This window comes from Sander lucioperca, chromosome 16, assembly GCF_008315115.2.
Source record: "Sander lucioperca isolate FBNREF2018 chromosome 16, SLUC_FBN_1.2, whole genome shotgun sequence".
NCBI classification, from domain to species: domain Eukaryota; kingdom Metazoa; phylum Chordata; class Actinopteri; order Perciformes; family Percidae; genus Sander; species Sander lucioperca.
This window is the reverse complement of record NC_050188.1, coordinates 15706573-15723386: the sequence shown is the minus strand read 5'-3', so window position 1 is coordinate 15723386 and position 16814 is coordinate 15706573. Positions and strand designations below refer to the sequence as shown.

At 40.1% G+C, this 16814-nt stretch overlaps 1 protein-coding gene across 3 annotated transcripts; it reads left to right on the top strand.

Annotated features, from left to right (window-relative positions):
- The first annotated feature begins 2500 nt into the window (after nucleotides 1-2500).
- On the top strand, nucleotides 2501-14444 carry zgc:63863 (uncharacterized protein LOC393372 homolog). Of its 3 annotated transcripts, none has more exons than XM_031296152.2 (10): nucleotides 2501-2988; nucleotides 4113-4167; nucleotides 5002-5132; nucleotides 5240-5320; nucleotides 7071-7257; nucleotides 7367-7468; nucleotides 9562-9718; nucleotides 10642-10826; nucleotides 13138-13247; nucleotides 14158-14383. In XM_031296152.2, exons 1-10 carry the CDS (start codon nucleotides 2919-2921, stop codon nucleotides 14160-14162), a joined length of 1083 nt encoding a protein of 360 aa, XP_031152012.1. In that variant the 5' UTR covers nucleotides 2501-2918; the 3' UTR covers nucleotides 14163-14383. The 3 variants fall into 3 exon arrangements, with proteins under 3 accessions (XP_031152012.1, XP_031152010.1, XP_031152011.1); XM_031296150.2 differs by having other exon boundaries at nucleotides 2502-2988; nucleotides 14190-14444; XM_031296151.2 differs by having other exon boundaries at nucleotides 2506-2988; nucleotides 9562-9703; nucleotides 14190-14444.
- Nucleotides 14445-16814: the final 2370 nt, after the last annotated feature.

The following is a 16814-nucleotide window of genomic DNA, read 5'->3' as shown; positions in this document are numbered from 1 at the left end:
ACAGGGCAATATACCTGTACTAATGTACTAATGTATGTACATATAGTTTAATCTATTTTTATTTTATTTATTTTATTATGTATTCATTAATTAACTCATAAACCAACTGAACACTTTAAAATGTATACAGTTTAATTAAAGAAGATTTTGTGGAGTCTTGGAAAAATTGCCCCAAGGTTAGACTCTCAGACAGCATTACTCCCAACACAAACTCCACTAATCAATAAATGAGAATGAGATTATGAAAGTTGCTAATAGATTACATGGATAGACAGTGTAGAGCAGTAGGGGCACAATGCTAAAGAAGTGGCAGTTACGGTTCCTATTCCACATTCCAAACCCACTAGTTAGTCCTGTATACTTTGAAGAAATACTTACTTACAATAGGCCTATGTGTTTATTCCCCCTAGAATCCAGTCAAGGTATTTATCTAGGTCTTTATGTAAATGTGAAATTAGTTTTAGTATAGTGTCAAGGCGGGGTTTGTATGCAACCAGACCTGCGAGGCAAAACTCAGGGCAGTTTACGTTTCTGCTACCGCTTCTGTAGTCTATAGCCCTGTCCCAATTCCCAGTTTGTACATCCCCGATTCCTCTGCCCGTGTCTTAGTCCCGCCCACAGGAGATCCGAGCCGAGGAGTCGAGGAAGAGCCTCGAGGAGAGAGGAGTCGAGGCAACAGGCATTTAACAAACACGAGACCTCTCTGCCTCGGAGCCGTCATTAAAAGCCACGTCAATTAAATATGACGTGCAGCAAAACTGCATCAGCTGTCCATTGTTTTGTCATACTGCATTTTATGATCTCTGTCAGAGGAGCAGGACCGTGTTCATGACAACTTCTACTTTGAGTTCAATTCACAACGTGACAAAATGTGATAACAATGTACGGGGTTGTACATTTTTATTTGTTGTATTTTACACACACACACACACACACACACACACACACACATGGGCCTATATACTTATAATAGCCTATACCGAATCCGCCTGTAGCTTAACATCTTCCACCTTCCACCCACCTGACTGAATTATTTTCTTCGATTTAGAAACCCGCATGGACGTTTAACTGGCCCTCGGCAGTCTCTGCAGGCTCCGTTGCTTTTTAAATGATGAGGCTATTGTATTGATTTAGCCTGATGAGTGTTTTCTATAACGATTTAACCTACTTTAATGATTAGATATGCTGCTTGTAAACGTTTCCATGCTCGCAGAAATGTCACTGCAGCTGATAGGCCTATCGTCGGATATTTAAGCAGCAAAACTAACTGTAGTTATAAACTGGACAGAGGAAACAGAACTAGACCTTTAGATTCTGAAGTAGCCTAACCCTAATGAAGTTGCTGCTGTTTCTCAAGTGTCTCTCAGACGCATTTAGAAATGAAGCTGTCTGTCCGACAGCAGCTCTGCTCTGCTATGTTCACATTTTAGAGAACGTTAATAATATTTTCCTCGTTGATTGCGTATTATTTCACCCACCCGCTATTAATCAGAATGGTAATTTGTATGATCTGAACTGCCCGATCCATAACGTTAGATTAACCACATAGCCGCGGATATTATCTCTCTCTCTCTCTCTCTCTCTCTCTCTCTCTCTCTCTCTCTCTCTCTCTCTCTCTCTCTCTCTCTCTCGCCTTTTGGCTCTCTCTCTCTCTCCTCAGTTCGCTCTGTCATGTCTCTTTGTTAACGTGCCGCGAGGATACATCAGTGTGTCCTCGATTATAACTCCTCCGAGGAGCCTCCTCGATGCTTGATCCTCACTCCTTGATGTGCATTTTAGGAATTGGGACGTCCTTAAACATGGCGCGCTGAGAATGATTTCCGGGTCACAAGCTGGAGGATCAAGGAGTCGAGGAGGTACAAATTTGGGATTTGGGAAAAGCCCTATGTCCTAAAATGACCCGACAACTAGTGTGCAGAAGCAAAACATTGAGAGCACTGATTTCACCTACACCTATATCAACAACATGGCTATACTTACAGCTTTAATGTAAGTAGGCATACATGTAATGTAATACAATAAGGTCTTCACATTACAGATCCCACCATTGCACTTTAATCAATTCTAATGAATTAAAGTTAACAAAAATAAATCAATACAAAATTGAAATTACATATACATATTGGTATTCCGTATTTAAACTGGTATTATGGTTTTGTTCCACATGTAGGATTTTGCAACTGTTCAATATCAGTGTTGTTTTCTTTTCTCATTGTTGTGTATACATCTTATATTATTCACACTCAGAAGAGAAAAAGTAGTGCACACAATACATGCACGATTGTCCATTATATCCTATTGACATAGTATTATTTATTTTGCATCACATCGTACATTTTACTTTGTCATTTTATCTCATTTTGCTTTTTTTATGACTAATGCCTTTATTGCTAAATTGACCTGTTTCCTCGTCCAGTACATTCCATTGTACCGTTGACCATGTGTTAACCTACAGTACATTATGACAAAAAAATATATACTCATTTCATATGAAATAACAACTGCCATATAGCGCTTTACTGTCGCCTTGTGGAAACAGGTGAAAACATTCCGAGTATGTAATTGTGTCATGGAACACATTTCAATCAAGTGAATGCCTTTATAACATAAAATAAAACAGTCCATTATTCCCCGAATATCAGAACTACAAAACTACACAGTCAAGTCAGCTTGCAGTGCGAGTCGACGGGGAGCCAATGGCATTCGTGCGCTGTGTTGCGTGTCATATCTGCCCAATTGGAGCGTAGCACGATGATCTCAAGTTAGTATGATTCTGTCAGGGACAGCTGTTGAGAGAAACGTTCACGTATAGCCAAATGTTGTCAGTGTTTTCACCTGTTTAGAGACATACTTTTTATTTTTTAACTTGCCTATGGCACAACACAAACGTGTTCATTCGGAAGTCAGCTTTTAAAGGGATGAAAAGGCTAAAGAAGAAGAAACAAAACACTGGAGTTGGAGTGAATGGGAATGGATCTGTCACAAGAGGTAAGCAACAGATAGTTAGCTAACTAGGTAGTGTTCAATAAACGTACACTAGACATAAATACCGATTTTACAGTCTATGATACAGACTAGCCACACAAACCAGCCTATATATTTACTTATATCGATCTACAGAACGTGTAGCCTACAGACAGGAACTTAACCTGTCCAGTGCAAAATGCCAGCTAACTTAATACTATTACTGCAGCCAGCTCACAGTCACACAAACTACAAGACACGAATCACAAGTTGTCCGCTGTTGTCCTAACCTGTATCGAACCGCCAGATGTTCTGTTCTTCTTCTTTTTTTTTTTTTTTTACACGTTTGTCAAAGCAAGCAAACGTCAGCTACTTGTCTACCAGTGGTGATTGCGTGGCAGCCTGTCAGCCAACTTGGCAATTTGTAGTTAAAGCTGTTAGCCAGAGAGAGAACGATGGACATGATTATGTCATTATTCACTGTAAAAAAAAACAACAACCACCTGCCATCACTTATGTCATGTCACATAAACACTGGACTTTGGTTTAACCCTTTCAACCCAGTCATTCAAACACCTTATTTGGAATTTGATCCAAACTCACTGCATAGCACATACATAACTAACTATGGTCATATTTATGACTAATTATAATCAGTCATTGTAAGGCATTGTTTGCATGAAAGGCACTTAATGGTGTCAAAATAATTATTCAATAGGGATACAATAAGGAACACCTCAAATCTTTTCTGCAATTATGTTAAGGAGAAAAAAAGTTCTACAAAAATTATTAATATCTATGTAAAAGTCATACTTTAAATGTGTGTTAATTATTTGTCCCAACACTACAAACTGTTTTTGTTTTTGTGTCTGTAGTGCGTTCCACTTGGTAGCCTCTATTTATAACACCAACATGATCTCTCGTCTCCCTCAATGTCTTCTCCTTTCTCTTTTTCCACATCATCTATCCGTCATTCTTTCCTCTTTCCCTTTTTTTTCATCCCTATGTGTCTCCTTCCTTCTTTTTCTCATTCTTATTTTCATCCCTCAAATATTTCTTTCTGGCTCTGTCACACCTCCTCCCCATCCCTTCTTCTCTCACCCTATTACCTTTCTCTCTCCCTCCTCATTCCTGTCTCTCTTTTACAGAACCACATTGTGGAAGAAAACAGAAGTTGGCTGAGATTCATCAGGCTTTGATCAGGTTAAAAATATAATTATCAGCTACAGTTTGCTTGTTAAGGATGCTTTCTCTTTCTTCTGCCCTCAGTGGCATCCAGGAGGACATATTCAGTCATTTTTCCTCCCGGCCTACGAGTTTGTCACATTCAGTCCAAACACCCTCTGGATTGCTGTTATGTTTATTTGTCTTATTTATTTATTAAACGGCTACAAATGAGCTATCTTGCTAATGGCTGAGAAATACTGAAGTACAAATACATAGCATTTAACAATTATGTTCTAGTGATGAAATACCACATAATCCTTTTTAACACAATACCCTATGTAATACGGTTTGCCCAGTAGATACAAGGTTCTTACCCCACAGTAGCTTTCCTTTAAAATCTGCCTTGATATGCCAACATTTCTAGAAATCTATTAAGTTTTGACAGTTTCCATCATACAAAATGCCTCCATTAGCACCAAAGCAATGAGCCAGAGGATGTGTTTTCCCAAGTGGGAATAGCCCTCTCTCTGCTGCTCGCTGTTCCACAATTAGATGGTATGCATTTATCCGTAGACAGTGACCTTCATCGCTCCCTGCTATGCTAATTTCACACATAAAGATTACTCACATGTGCCCAGAGGAATAGTGTGATGTAGATCATGAAGACATTAGTATCAGAAGCCATGTGGGACCTGGTTGGGCAAATGGCTCAGAAAAGCTCATGCAGAATGGAGCAGTCTGATTTTGTGAATTCACGTTTAATTGCAAAAGAACAAAACAACCGTTTTCTTTGTCCATTTAACCTAGGCATGTGGACACGTACATGCTGTCACATTGTCAATTGTCCAATTCTGACTTTTGAATGTGCAGTGATCCAGTGGACATTGAGACCTTGAGGAGAGCAGCAGCTAGTAAGGGAGGACTGCTCACTGATGAACTGAGGAGGAAAGTCTGGCCCAAACTACTGAACATCAATGTGTATAATCTACCACATAAACCTGGTTAGTAGTTGATTGATACTAAAATTTACTGGGTTGATGTGTGCTATATAATACTGTTACAATTACTAATACTGACAACAATAATAATAACATTTCTTCTGTTGTAGGTCGAGATGTGAGGGAGAACCACAAGGACTACAACCAAGTAGTCCTGGATGTCAGGAGGTCCATGAAGCGGTTCCCTAAAGGTGTGTGTGTGTGTGTGTGTGTGTGTGTGTGTGTGTGTGTGTGTGTGTGTGTGTGTGTGTGTGTGTGTGTGTGTGTGTGTGTGTGTGTGTGTGTGTGTGTGTGTGTGTGCGCCTAGGAAACACACACAGGTTGGTAGTAAGAGGGCTGCAACAACTTGGGATGGCCAAAAAGAGGGCTAAACAACTTGCAAAGTACTGTGCCATATCTGCTATTATTGGCAGCCGCCACATATGGTGGAGATGCTGCTACTTATACCCTTAAGAACTGAGTATTATACTTGTTAAGTGATATTGTGAAGATTTGCTGCGTGTCACTGGTCCATGAGTTTGTGTATGTATTGTATTGCATCGGTATTATTTGTGTCCTGTACTATTTTTCTTCATGTGGACATAAATAAATGATTAAAGTGTGTGTGTGTGTGTGTTGTTTAACTATATTTGTGGGGTCCAAAAACTGGAATACAGTATACTTGTGGGGTCCGGACAACTTTGTGGGGCCAAAATGCTGGACCCCACAAGTTTAAAGGGCTGTTTGAGGGTTAAGACTTGGTTTTAGGATTAGGGATAGAATTAGGTTATGGTGAGGGTGAGGGCAAGGGTTAAGGTTAGGCATTTAGTTGTGATGGTTCAGGTTTTGTAAGGGGCTAGGGAATGCATTATGTCAATGACGGGTCCCCACAAAGATAGTGAAATGCTGTGTGTGTGTGTGTGTGTGTGTGTGTATGTTATCTCTAAAGATAGCAGTTTAGCTCACAGTGCCATTGATCAAACTGTACCCCCGTACTTCCAGCAACATGCAGATATCTGGCAAGGCTTAATAATTATTGAAGTATTGAGTAAAAGCTGCAACAAGGAATATTCTTATGTAACAAGATGCCTGTGTTGTCAGCCAAAATCACAAAGGTGGTAAAGCAACAAAGAAAAGTGTCTTATCTAACCGAGAAGCTGTCAGTTCAATCCCAGTTAATTGTGATGTTGACTATATAAAGCTTTCTGCCAGGAGGAAGCAAAAAATTGTTATTTTTTGGAAAAAGCTACTGACTAATTTAGTTTTGTTGGTCTCTGTCTGTATACTAAGCTGCTACATTAATGCATAATTTGTCTTTTTGCTGTTGCACTTTTGTGTATGTGCATAAATATGTTTTCAGGTTGTACGTTTGGGAAGTTAAACTTGATGTTTTATGCACATGTTGTGCAAGGGAATTATGTTGACCTTATTCACATCACAAATGAGCAGTCTGTGTAAAACCCTGGTTATAAGCACTCAGATAACCTGTGTTGACCTATTCACTACAATGCTAGTCTATTACAATGACATTTCATTTTTGGGATAGTTCCGGTGCCGCCGGAAGTTCCGCCAGATGTCCCTCATTTTTGGCTGGATGTCAGTCACCTTCCGCTTTCTTTGCGTTGGCATTCTAAACTCCGGTGGATTTATGAGGACTATGGTTAACTGCTCCTCAGATCTCTGCTGTGTAAATCCAGACAGCTAGCTAGATTATCTGTCCAATCTGAATTTGCTGTTGCACGACTAAAACAATGTGCACATGTTCCACCAAAACAAGTTCCTTCCCGGGGCTATTTTGCATAGGCACCTTGCCTATGAGCGCCAGCACTTAGTGCCGCCCAAGAAGATTGGGTAGGTCTGGCAATGTGAGACTACTACAATGCCAATCACAGGCATTTCCCAGTTGTTTTTGGTTGTGTTATTTTTTCTATTAACATTGTATTTATTTATGATCTCCCTCAGGTATGCCAGCCACAGAGAAAGCCATTCTTCAGGAGCAGCTGATTGACATCATACTGGAAGTTTTGAAATGCACCCCTCAGCTCCATTACTACCAAGGCTACCATGATGTGGCCGTCACTCTGCTGCTGGTAGTTGGGGAGCGGATGGCCATCGCCATGCTGGACACTCTGTCCAATTACCATCTCAGGTTGTATATTCTTTTCTATTTTTTTTCTCCACAGGACACAATTAACTAACTATATTACAAATTATTTAGCAATAATATTTGTACATCAAAACGTTTTCTCTGCCTGTAGGGATTTCATGGATCCTACCATGGACAGCACTAAACACATTTTAAACTATCTGATGCCTATATTGGAACAGGTTGATGCAGAACTACATGAGTTCATGATCAGGTAATCTCTCACACACACACACACACACACACACACACACACACACACACACACACACAGTACTTTATTTCTTTACCAAACTGTACTCTGTTCCTTTGTTTTTCAATTGTGTGCTCTAAGCTAAAGTACACACGGACACACACAGAGACTGTTGCTGGGCTTATGCAAACTGTACTGCTGCACTGAACACACTTCTAGCTATTTTTAGTAGAGAGATACACACTCACATTTGAATGTACTTTTTGTAAGTTGCTTTAAACATGGTAATGTAAGTTAAAACCACTAGAGGGCATCACAGTGTTGATTTTCACCTGAGAGCGTCACAGAGAGACAAACCGTGAAATGGTTTGTGTTTGAATTGGAACTCAATCTCATTGGGGAGTTCTCGTGTCAGATGGTCCAACAGCTGTTTCAGAGCAGTTTGTGCAAGGTGTGCACCACATTTACTTTTATTTGTTAGGTGTAATTAGCCAAAACATGATTCATGATCTTTTTGCAGTTTATTGAAACAACTAGCTACTGTAGGTCAATGTTGGGATTTGTAGTGAGGACTAGGATTTGGGATGTTTGTGAGTCATGAAATGTCCTCAAAGGAATTTTGATGTGTGTGTATGTGCGTGCGTACATGCTTGCCTGTGTGTGTCTACAGTAACTTTGCTGTCTTGTTGCCTGTTCATAATTGATGCTGTGCTGGCATCCTCCATATTTGCAAATTGCCCGTCTACTCAAATACAAGAAGCTCACACAAACAGAAAAGTACAAAAAAACAGCAGGATAAACAACACCAGACTTCAAAGTTTGGAACGCTCTTTTTTGTGAGCACTTCCACTTCCCCTTACCTGCCTTCTTATCTTTGCCTCCTTTCTTCTTTCCCCTTTCTCTCTCTTTCCCAGTTCATTTTATCTCTTTTATGTCCCTCTCATCATGTATGCTCCCAACCCTTTTCTCCCTCTCCTTACCCCTCCCCCTGTCCATCACTCCCCCTACTTCTTTTCACTTGTCACTCCGTTGTACTTATCCTTCTTCCTCTCTGAGTGTTCCTATCTAATATTCATCAACAACCTCTAAGAGTATCCAATTTACTTGAGACTCTGTCAAAAAAAACTACCTATTTATTTTCTACATATTTATTTTTCCACACAACAAAGACAGAGAAGGGAAGGGCATAGGAGGGATATAAACAGTATGTGAAGGTAAAGAAAATTTACCTTCAACATTTTTTTTTCATATAGCCAATTCTTTAAAAATCTTGCACACCCCAATGTTTTATTACCTTTGGATTAAGCCTTACAATTTATGATAAGTTCAGTTTACAAATCAGAGAAAGTACTACTCATGTTGTATGATGTCTTTTGTAGCTCTAGAGGAGCTTTGTCAAGTCTGAGAAAATAATAATAATGATGATGATGTCATCATCTCTGGAAAATGTGGAGAATACACATTTCAGGGGAAAACCTGTGTTACAAACCTTTTTGAAGACATGTTTGAAAAACGTAGTAGTTTCTCAGGGAGGGTCTAACCAAAATCCATTTGAGATAGATTTTGGGAATCATTGGATCCAGCGGCAGCGTTTGAACCATTCTAGGGATTAAAAGTCAGGGCATCTCAGCTTCTCTGCTTAGACATTTTTATTTTATTTTTTGGCTAAGGTTAACTGGATCACACCAGTTTATTTCTTATATTTTATCTAAGAATTGCTTATACTATACAGTACTGCACACCGCTGGGTGTACCATTAGTTTTCCAAATTATTTCCTACCTTCCACGCAGCCATTGGTTTTCATTCATTTCGATTACAGTATGAAAATTGACTTGGACTTGCTCTTTGTGATGGATTGTGATGTGATGAAACCAGTAGGTGCCTAGAAGACAGGAAAACAGTATAATCTTCCCACATGTTTTCATATTATTGCTGAATATACTTTATAATAAATATATAAGCTAAAATTGTATTTGTGATTTTATATTTGCATTTGTATTCATCGCAGTAAGGCTTTCCTGGTTAAATAAATGTTAAAAAATAAAGCATTGCATGTGCGTTCGTCTGTTTGTTTACGTTAACATCTCTTTATAAATTTGTCGTTTTCTTTTAGAGCGGAGGTGGGAACCATCTTCGCACTATCCTGGCTCATTACATGGTACGGCCACGTGCTGTCAGACTTCAAACACACCATGAGACTCTACGACTTCTTCTTGGCCTCACACCCACTGATGCCCATTTACCTGGCCGCTACGGTAAGAGGGGATTTGGTAAGAGGCAGTGACTTTGTTTTGTCAGTAATCCAGGACACTCACACGTGAATACATGCTAACAGACACACACACACACACACACACACACACACACACACACACACACACACACACACACACACACACACACACACTTATGTACTCATGCATACTGTGAGGCAGAGTACTGTGTAGTCACTGGACTAGTTAATTAGATACCTCCTAATGAACAGATGAGAGAAAGAAAGAGGGGTACAGAGGGAGAGATAAAATGGGAAAGAGAGGGAAAAAGACGAGGACTGCATCAGGAAACAGAATGACAAGGAGAGCTGATTGATGTTTGACTGAGAAGGATAAACAGATTACAAAGGAAAAGCATTTTCATATTTGTGACTTTTTTCACTTGGTACTCTCTAAAACTTGTTCTTGTGGTGCTCAAACCAACTTTTGGCAGAAATGTTTACTGCTGGAACATTTATGTGTGCATGTGTGTTTGTGGAAATAGGTGTTAATTTGAGTGTGGATAGGCCTTTTTGTTAATTATGTTATTAATTATTATTATATTATAATGTTAATTAGCATGTACTATTGTGCACGTTTTGCTCTTTTGCAGTTGAGGATCTTAGTGTGTGTGTGTGTGTGTGTGTGTGTGTGTGTGTGTGTGTGTGTGTGCGCGTGTGCTTATGCGAAGGGGCTGGGCAGAGGGAGAGTTCTGTTTGAAGTGTGTGAAACAACAAAGCAGAAGGAAGTTCATGTTTCCTTCAAGGCTGAGTACAGTGCACAGCATGAGGGTTAACTCTTCATCTGCCCATTTTACTGCTAAGCGCTCATTCTGCCTCATTAGTATCACTAAAGGTACACAGTGTACAGTATGTAGAATCTAATTCACGTTTGCTCCAAGGTTACCCAGAAAAACCTTTAACCCCTCCTCTACTCCACAGATTGTGTTGCACAGAGAGAAGGAGGTAAAGACAACAGAGTGTGACATGGCCATGGTCCACCACCTCCTCTCCCGCATCCCCCAGGACCTCCCGTATGAACTCCTGATTGGCCAGGCCCAGGACCTGTTTGACCAGTACCCTCCATCTCTACTGGCCAAGCGGGCAGCACTGCAGTCTCGCAAGAGGTGAGTGGACAAGAATTTAAACTAAAAATTGTTAATAATAATAATAATAATAATAATAATAATAATAATAATGTTACTACTATGCATCCATATAAGATGAATGAGGTGTCATGAAAGGTCATACTTCAGTAATAATCATAATTATGAGCACTTTAATCTATAAATTTGAGTTTTTCCTTACCAAAATCAAAGGTCTAAGGATAGAAGGTGTAAAGCCCATTGTGCTCTATAAATAATAATTGTTGCATTCTGCTCAAGCAAGTGGGAAAACCATTTAATAAAAGTCATGCATGTCATTTTTCCTTTTGATATTTACTCAAACTGTATTGCATCTAGGGCTGCAAATCATGATTATTTTAATCATCACTTAATCGGTAAATCAGTTTTTGGTTAATGAATCACAACCTACCATTTATTATTTTCAAATGACTTGCTCAGAGAAATCCAGCAAATGTTCACATTTAAGACGCTGGAAACAGTGGATATTTAAAAATAAATGACTTAAACAATTAGTCAGTTGTCAAAATTGTTGTCTGAAAGTGATCCGTCAATAAACTCAATCAATTACTTGACTAATTGCTCCTGCACTTTCTGTGCTCAAGAATTTCATCAGAACACGTGACACTAATACAAAAGTTTATAAAATGTTTTGAGGTGGTGTATTTGAGTGTGATGTAAATTACAGGTGAGGGTTACTAAGGAATTACATCATGTAATTCCTTAGTAACCAAGAGGGGGTGCTCTAAAAACACTTCCAGCAGAGCCGTATATTAGAGAGTTTGGCCAACTAGAGAATCGAATGTTCTGAGCTATCCCGTTATGTGATTGGTTCCGAGGTGGTCACGTGTATCGTGGACTCCATGTTGGATACCAACATCATCTGATTTCCATTGACATAGTGCAGGGAATAGTGGAAAAATGTAATAACTGGAGGCTAAGTGACTACTCATTATTGTGTGAGGTAAATGTCAATTTCTCTCTTCGACTTACGATAACAAATTACATAGGAAAAATATAGTCATACCATCGTTAATGTGTACCATGCTGTCAAAAAACTTTTAACACTGCTTTAGAAATGAATGAAGTTTGAAGTTAGTCATGCCTTATGTTAGCGTTAGCTTTTTCACTAGCACTCCATGTACCTAAATGCTTGTGATCTTGCCAAAGTCATATGGGTTTTGGTCTCGACCGAGTCCAGGTGTCTTTATTATGTTCATAATAACATTGGAGGGAAAGTGAAACAGCTTGAACAGGGATGTTGTTCGGCTTTTCACAAGTTTAGACAGCTAGCTAACGCTACGCTGGCGTTTGCTAACGTTAGCGCAACAGCGTTAGCCTAACCTGCTAGGTAAATATTACAACTGCTTTAAGAGTTTCCTATATCTGCGTCCACGTTGTCAACATAAGACCTGTGGTGTTAGTGCTCCTTTTGTACCATCATTTTATTGAATGAAATATTAAGCTTCGATCCTACGAGATGGGTGAGTTTTTGGTAAAGCTAACTGGCTATAGTTAGCCTGTACATATGCTAGCGGACATTAGAAAGGTAAACACTGCTCAGAGACTTATTAGGCAATGTGGTCACTCACTATAATGGGCATTTTTTATAGGCCCATTTACGATATAGAAGGTAAATATACATTGGAATATTTCCGTAACGGCCTTTTACATACTGAAAAACGTTGATAATAACATGTATATGCCTGTTTATGGTGAAAATAAGCGATTTATTTCAAAATAGCATATTCGTCCCATAGGGTTACGCTGTAGAGTCATCTGACGATGATATCCAATATGGCGCCCATGATTTGAGTTGGCCAAACTCTCTCTAATATACAGCGCTGACTTCCAGACTCAGTGGTGCTGCTTCCATGTACAGGCCATTTAGTTTGTGTGTATGTGTGTGTAACCAAGCATGTGACCATTTTTCCAAATTTTTTATTATCGAGGAGGAAACATTAGATTCACAACTACATTAGTCTCTCCATCAGTCTCCCTCTCTTTGTCCTTCAGTGTTACTTACAGTCATTGTTCAGGAGAGGAAGTGACATCACTGACACAAGGCCTTGACTGAAAGATGTCCCATAATGCATTACTCCCATAGCTTCCTATTTACAAGAGCTACTGAGTTAGCAGATCTCTCAAATTGTCTTCCCCCACCTGTCTTTATCCATCAGTTGATCCTTCAATCCATCTCTTCATGTCATTCCAGCTGCCTATGCTTCACCTTAGACCTGACTCTGTTCTCCATCACCGACTAACTCTCCCCACCTCCATCTTTCCATCCTTCTCTTCCTTTGTTGTCTGTCAGTCTGTCCATCAACACCTTCCAGGCGTTTCAACTCTCCACCCTCCACCAGAGGCCCGACTCAGTTCTCCAACGCCTCACCAAGGCCCAGGGCTCCACCACCTCCAGACACGGTAAAAATAGGAACTGTAATCTTAATACTGACTCTGAAGAAGGACTGCACACATACAGACAGTACAGACACACGTGCAGATGAGTGAAGTGAAAGTAAATTATTTTGGATGCTCTTTGAAGTTGGGGAACAAAGAATTATTGACTGGGAGATTGTAAGAACAAACATTTCAAACATCAAAATCGCTTGATGGATCCACAGTTCTTCACATTTTACACATGAACACAACTGTTCAGAACAAGGCAATAAATATGTCACCCCCTACAAACGCAGCCCCCTTTGGGCCAATCAATAACAAGTAAACAAATGATGTAGTACCCCCATCAGACCAATCAAGTGCAATATGCCAGAACAGAACAAAGAGATGCGTTATTCCCGTCGGTTTTGTGAGAATCTGATCAGTGGCTTCTGACATATTGTCTGTGATGTACAAGCAATCACAAATATGCTTTAACATTCCCCTTGGGCCAAGCAATGTAATATTAAAATTGATGCACATCATTCCCTGCAGTTTCATCAAAATTCAATTAGCAGCGTCCAATATGAGGTGCGTAACGGACAGAAAGCGCACCTCCTGATTTCACTGTGGCAGACAATGAATGGGAGTCAGTAAGAGACAACCTGCTGTCTAAATGTTAAACAAGTGATGAATGTTGGCTAACTTTAAGTGGAGTTTAGAACTCTTTGGGCCTCTAGGTAATTAAAGTGAGAGTACTTCTTAGAACAGATCATGGAGCAAGATTGGTTGTTTAATACTTTTGCCCCTCTTGTCTCTACTCCTTGTGTTTTGACATCCCTTGATCCCCTTTTTGTTTTCAATCCCAGTAACAAAATGCAACTTGATCCTCCTTTTGGTTCAGGTTCCAGCATTATGAATCCTCTTGACCCCTCCATGTCTCCGCTCCTCACAGTCTGACCCCTCCTTTCTGTTCTGTGCTCGTAGCCTCTCGACGCTCAGGACTGGAAGCAGCTTTGCCCCGAGACCGCGGCCAGCTGTGGGGGAAGGGGAACGCGGTTGTGAAGATGGCAGTGTGGGGGCTGTCCGCTACGCTCGGGGCGGCAGTGTTTGCTGTGGCTCAGACAGCTATGGACTGGGGACCTGAGGTGTTACTCCAACTGTTCTGACGTGGCGGTGGGGATTTAGACACACACACATGGCGACTGCAGACACATATCTGCTCTTCAGATAGATAACAATAAAAAAAATTACACATACAAACAAAGACGGTAAAGACTTGAAGCTTGTCTCTCTTGCTGAGAGGAAACGTTGCAGGAACGTAGGAGGAGGTCAGTTATCTAGGTGCCAAACAGGTTGTTGCTACTCAACCACACTGAACATATGTTAGATACTAGCCAGCCTCAGGATGTGTGTCAGCAGGTGTGTTGTCTGTGTCTGAGTGGGTACCCCAGACCTTATACCACATGTGAGCATGGATGGATAACTGAACAAGCCTACCAGGGCCTCTGACCACTTGGGCCTTTTGGGCCAGAGCCTCTGTATGAAGTGACTGTTTGCTTTAAAGGGTCATGGAAACAACCACAAATACCCACAAAACAACCACAAAGAGATGCAAAGTGACCACAAAGAGACACAAAACGACCACAAAGAGACACAAAACAACTACAAAGACATACAAAATGACCAAAAACGAGACGTTAACGCATTGTTTGCAGTCGTTTTGTGTCTCTCAGTCTGGGGTTTTGCTCCTACGTAAGAGGGGTGGGGACCTTTACATGTTTGTGCCCAGGGGCCCATTGCCTCATTAGCCATCCATGCATGTGAGACAGTAACACATCTTGCTTTTTCAGGCTGTTGCTCACACTGTTACATCGGTGTAACATTTTACACACGTCTCTGTGTGTTTGCTGTTAGCTGATTATTTTGCTGATAACTCGTTTTTAGACTGTCATGCTTGTTTTGTTGTATTTCTGTTGACAGTGTTTTAGTGCGCTTGTTGGATCAGCAGCCATATCTGAGAGCCAAAAGTGCCCTTAGCCAGCATGATAACACATGAATACAAATTATTTAAGAGCGGTGTTTTCTGCTGAAAGCTTCCAGTTATGAGCAAAGAAGGAGAGCAGGGGAAAAATGGGAAATATGGAGGGAGTGATTTTGCCTGTGAGCCACTGGTATTAATTGCTTTACTCCAGGTGTCAGCGAGTTACATTTAAAGTCCAGTTTGATGCACAAGATGAGTTGCTGCTGCCCCAAAATGTAAACATTACACATGGTTAGCACGCTGCACTCAATGCAAGCAGTGGGCCTTTTGCAGATGCATTTTGCAGGAGTTATAGAAATATGTATTTTTTATGTTTTATTTTTTTCTGAAGCAGTTTGCTGGCTGTTGTGGTGGCCTACCACTGCTGAATGAATATGGGGAAGAGACCAGTACTTTTACATTCTTAAAATATTTAAGAGGTTTGGGTTTGCACTTACATCCACACTGAGCAGTCCTCAACAGAACTACAGTACATGGACTCAGTTCTTCTCCTTTATTATATTTCTATTCAGCATTTTACAGCTACAGTGATTAGTTTAACATATGTGAAATTAGGTTTTTATTTTTCTTGTAGTGAAAGAAGTAAACTACCTGCATCGCACACCCTATACATATTGTTGGACCAAACGTAATCACTGAGTTTGAAAAGTGAATATTAATAATACAGGCTGTTTCCAACTGAGGTACATACATATTTACAGGGCACAGGGGTTTCTCCAAACAGCAATTCATGCTCTGTGTGCCGACCAATATTCTGAAATATTCATCAGCTTTTACCAGCATGTTGCCGAGTTGCATCTGTTAACACAACTTCACTGGAGTCAGAGCACTCTCAATCCTCCTTTCTCCGTCATCAGATATGAATTTTTGGCATCTTTGCAGGAAGTCAGATTGGATGTGAAGTTTACCCTGTTGATTTTTAGTTGCTCTGTAGTGTATGAATTCAACTGGTTTGTGCTTTTTTTTTTTGGTATGAAATTACTGTACATATATTGTACAAATCTAGGGTACTCCATTTCTAGCCTCAGGGCGATCTGAGAAGTATTGCAGAGCTGAGTAGTTAACAAACTGGTCAATCAATCTATCACTCCATTAGTAGTTAGTTTCAGGCGTTCTTCAGAAAATGCCAATTGCTGCGATATTGATTGGTGATAATCATTCAGTGATTTTATTAGAGAGTCAATAAATCTATCAATGGCCTGTAACTAAGGTAGTCAGCTGGCCTGCAAGCCAGTTCAGACATCTAGTCAGTCAGTAAGCTGTAGTGGTTATTCGACTAGACCTCTGCATGTTCCACTTTTCAGTCTGACAAGCTGTACATCATTACGTGTGTGTGTGTCCGATGTGATTAATTGCAATAACAGGCTGGGCATCTGTGTTTTTGTTTTGTTAGGGTACTCGAGGTGCCTTAATATAAACTGTCAACAGTCTAATTATTTATTTTCAGAGCAACAATCTGATTGGCTTTTTATTTAATGGTTGAAACATTTAATTGAATTTTATGAATGTGTGTGTAAAATGAACATGTGGGGCAGTAAAAATGATTATTATGGTTTTTAATCACCAGT

Excerpts from the sequence above, each read along its gene's own strand:
- zgc:63863 (XM_031296150.2), top strand. The coding sequence starts at position 2,919 with ATGAAAAGGCTAAAGAAGAAGAAACAAAACACTGGAGTTGGAGTGAAT. Across the intron at positions 7,469-9,561 it reads CTACATGAGTTCATGATCAG|AGCGGAGGTGGGAACCATCT; the intron begins GTAATCTCTCAC and ends GTTTTCTTTTAG. Across the intron at positions 10,827-13,137 it reads GCACTGCAGTCTCGCAAGAG|TCTGTCCATCAACACCTTCC; the intron begins GTGAGTGGACAA and ends GTTGTCTGTCAG.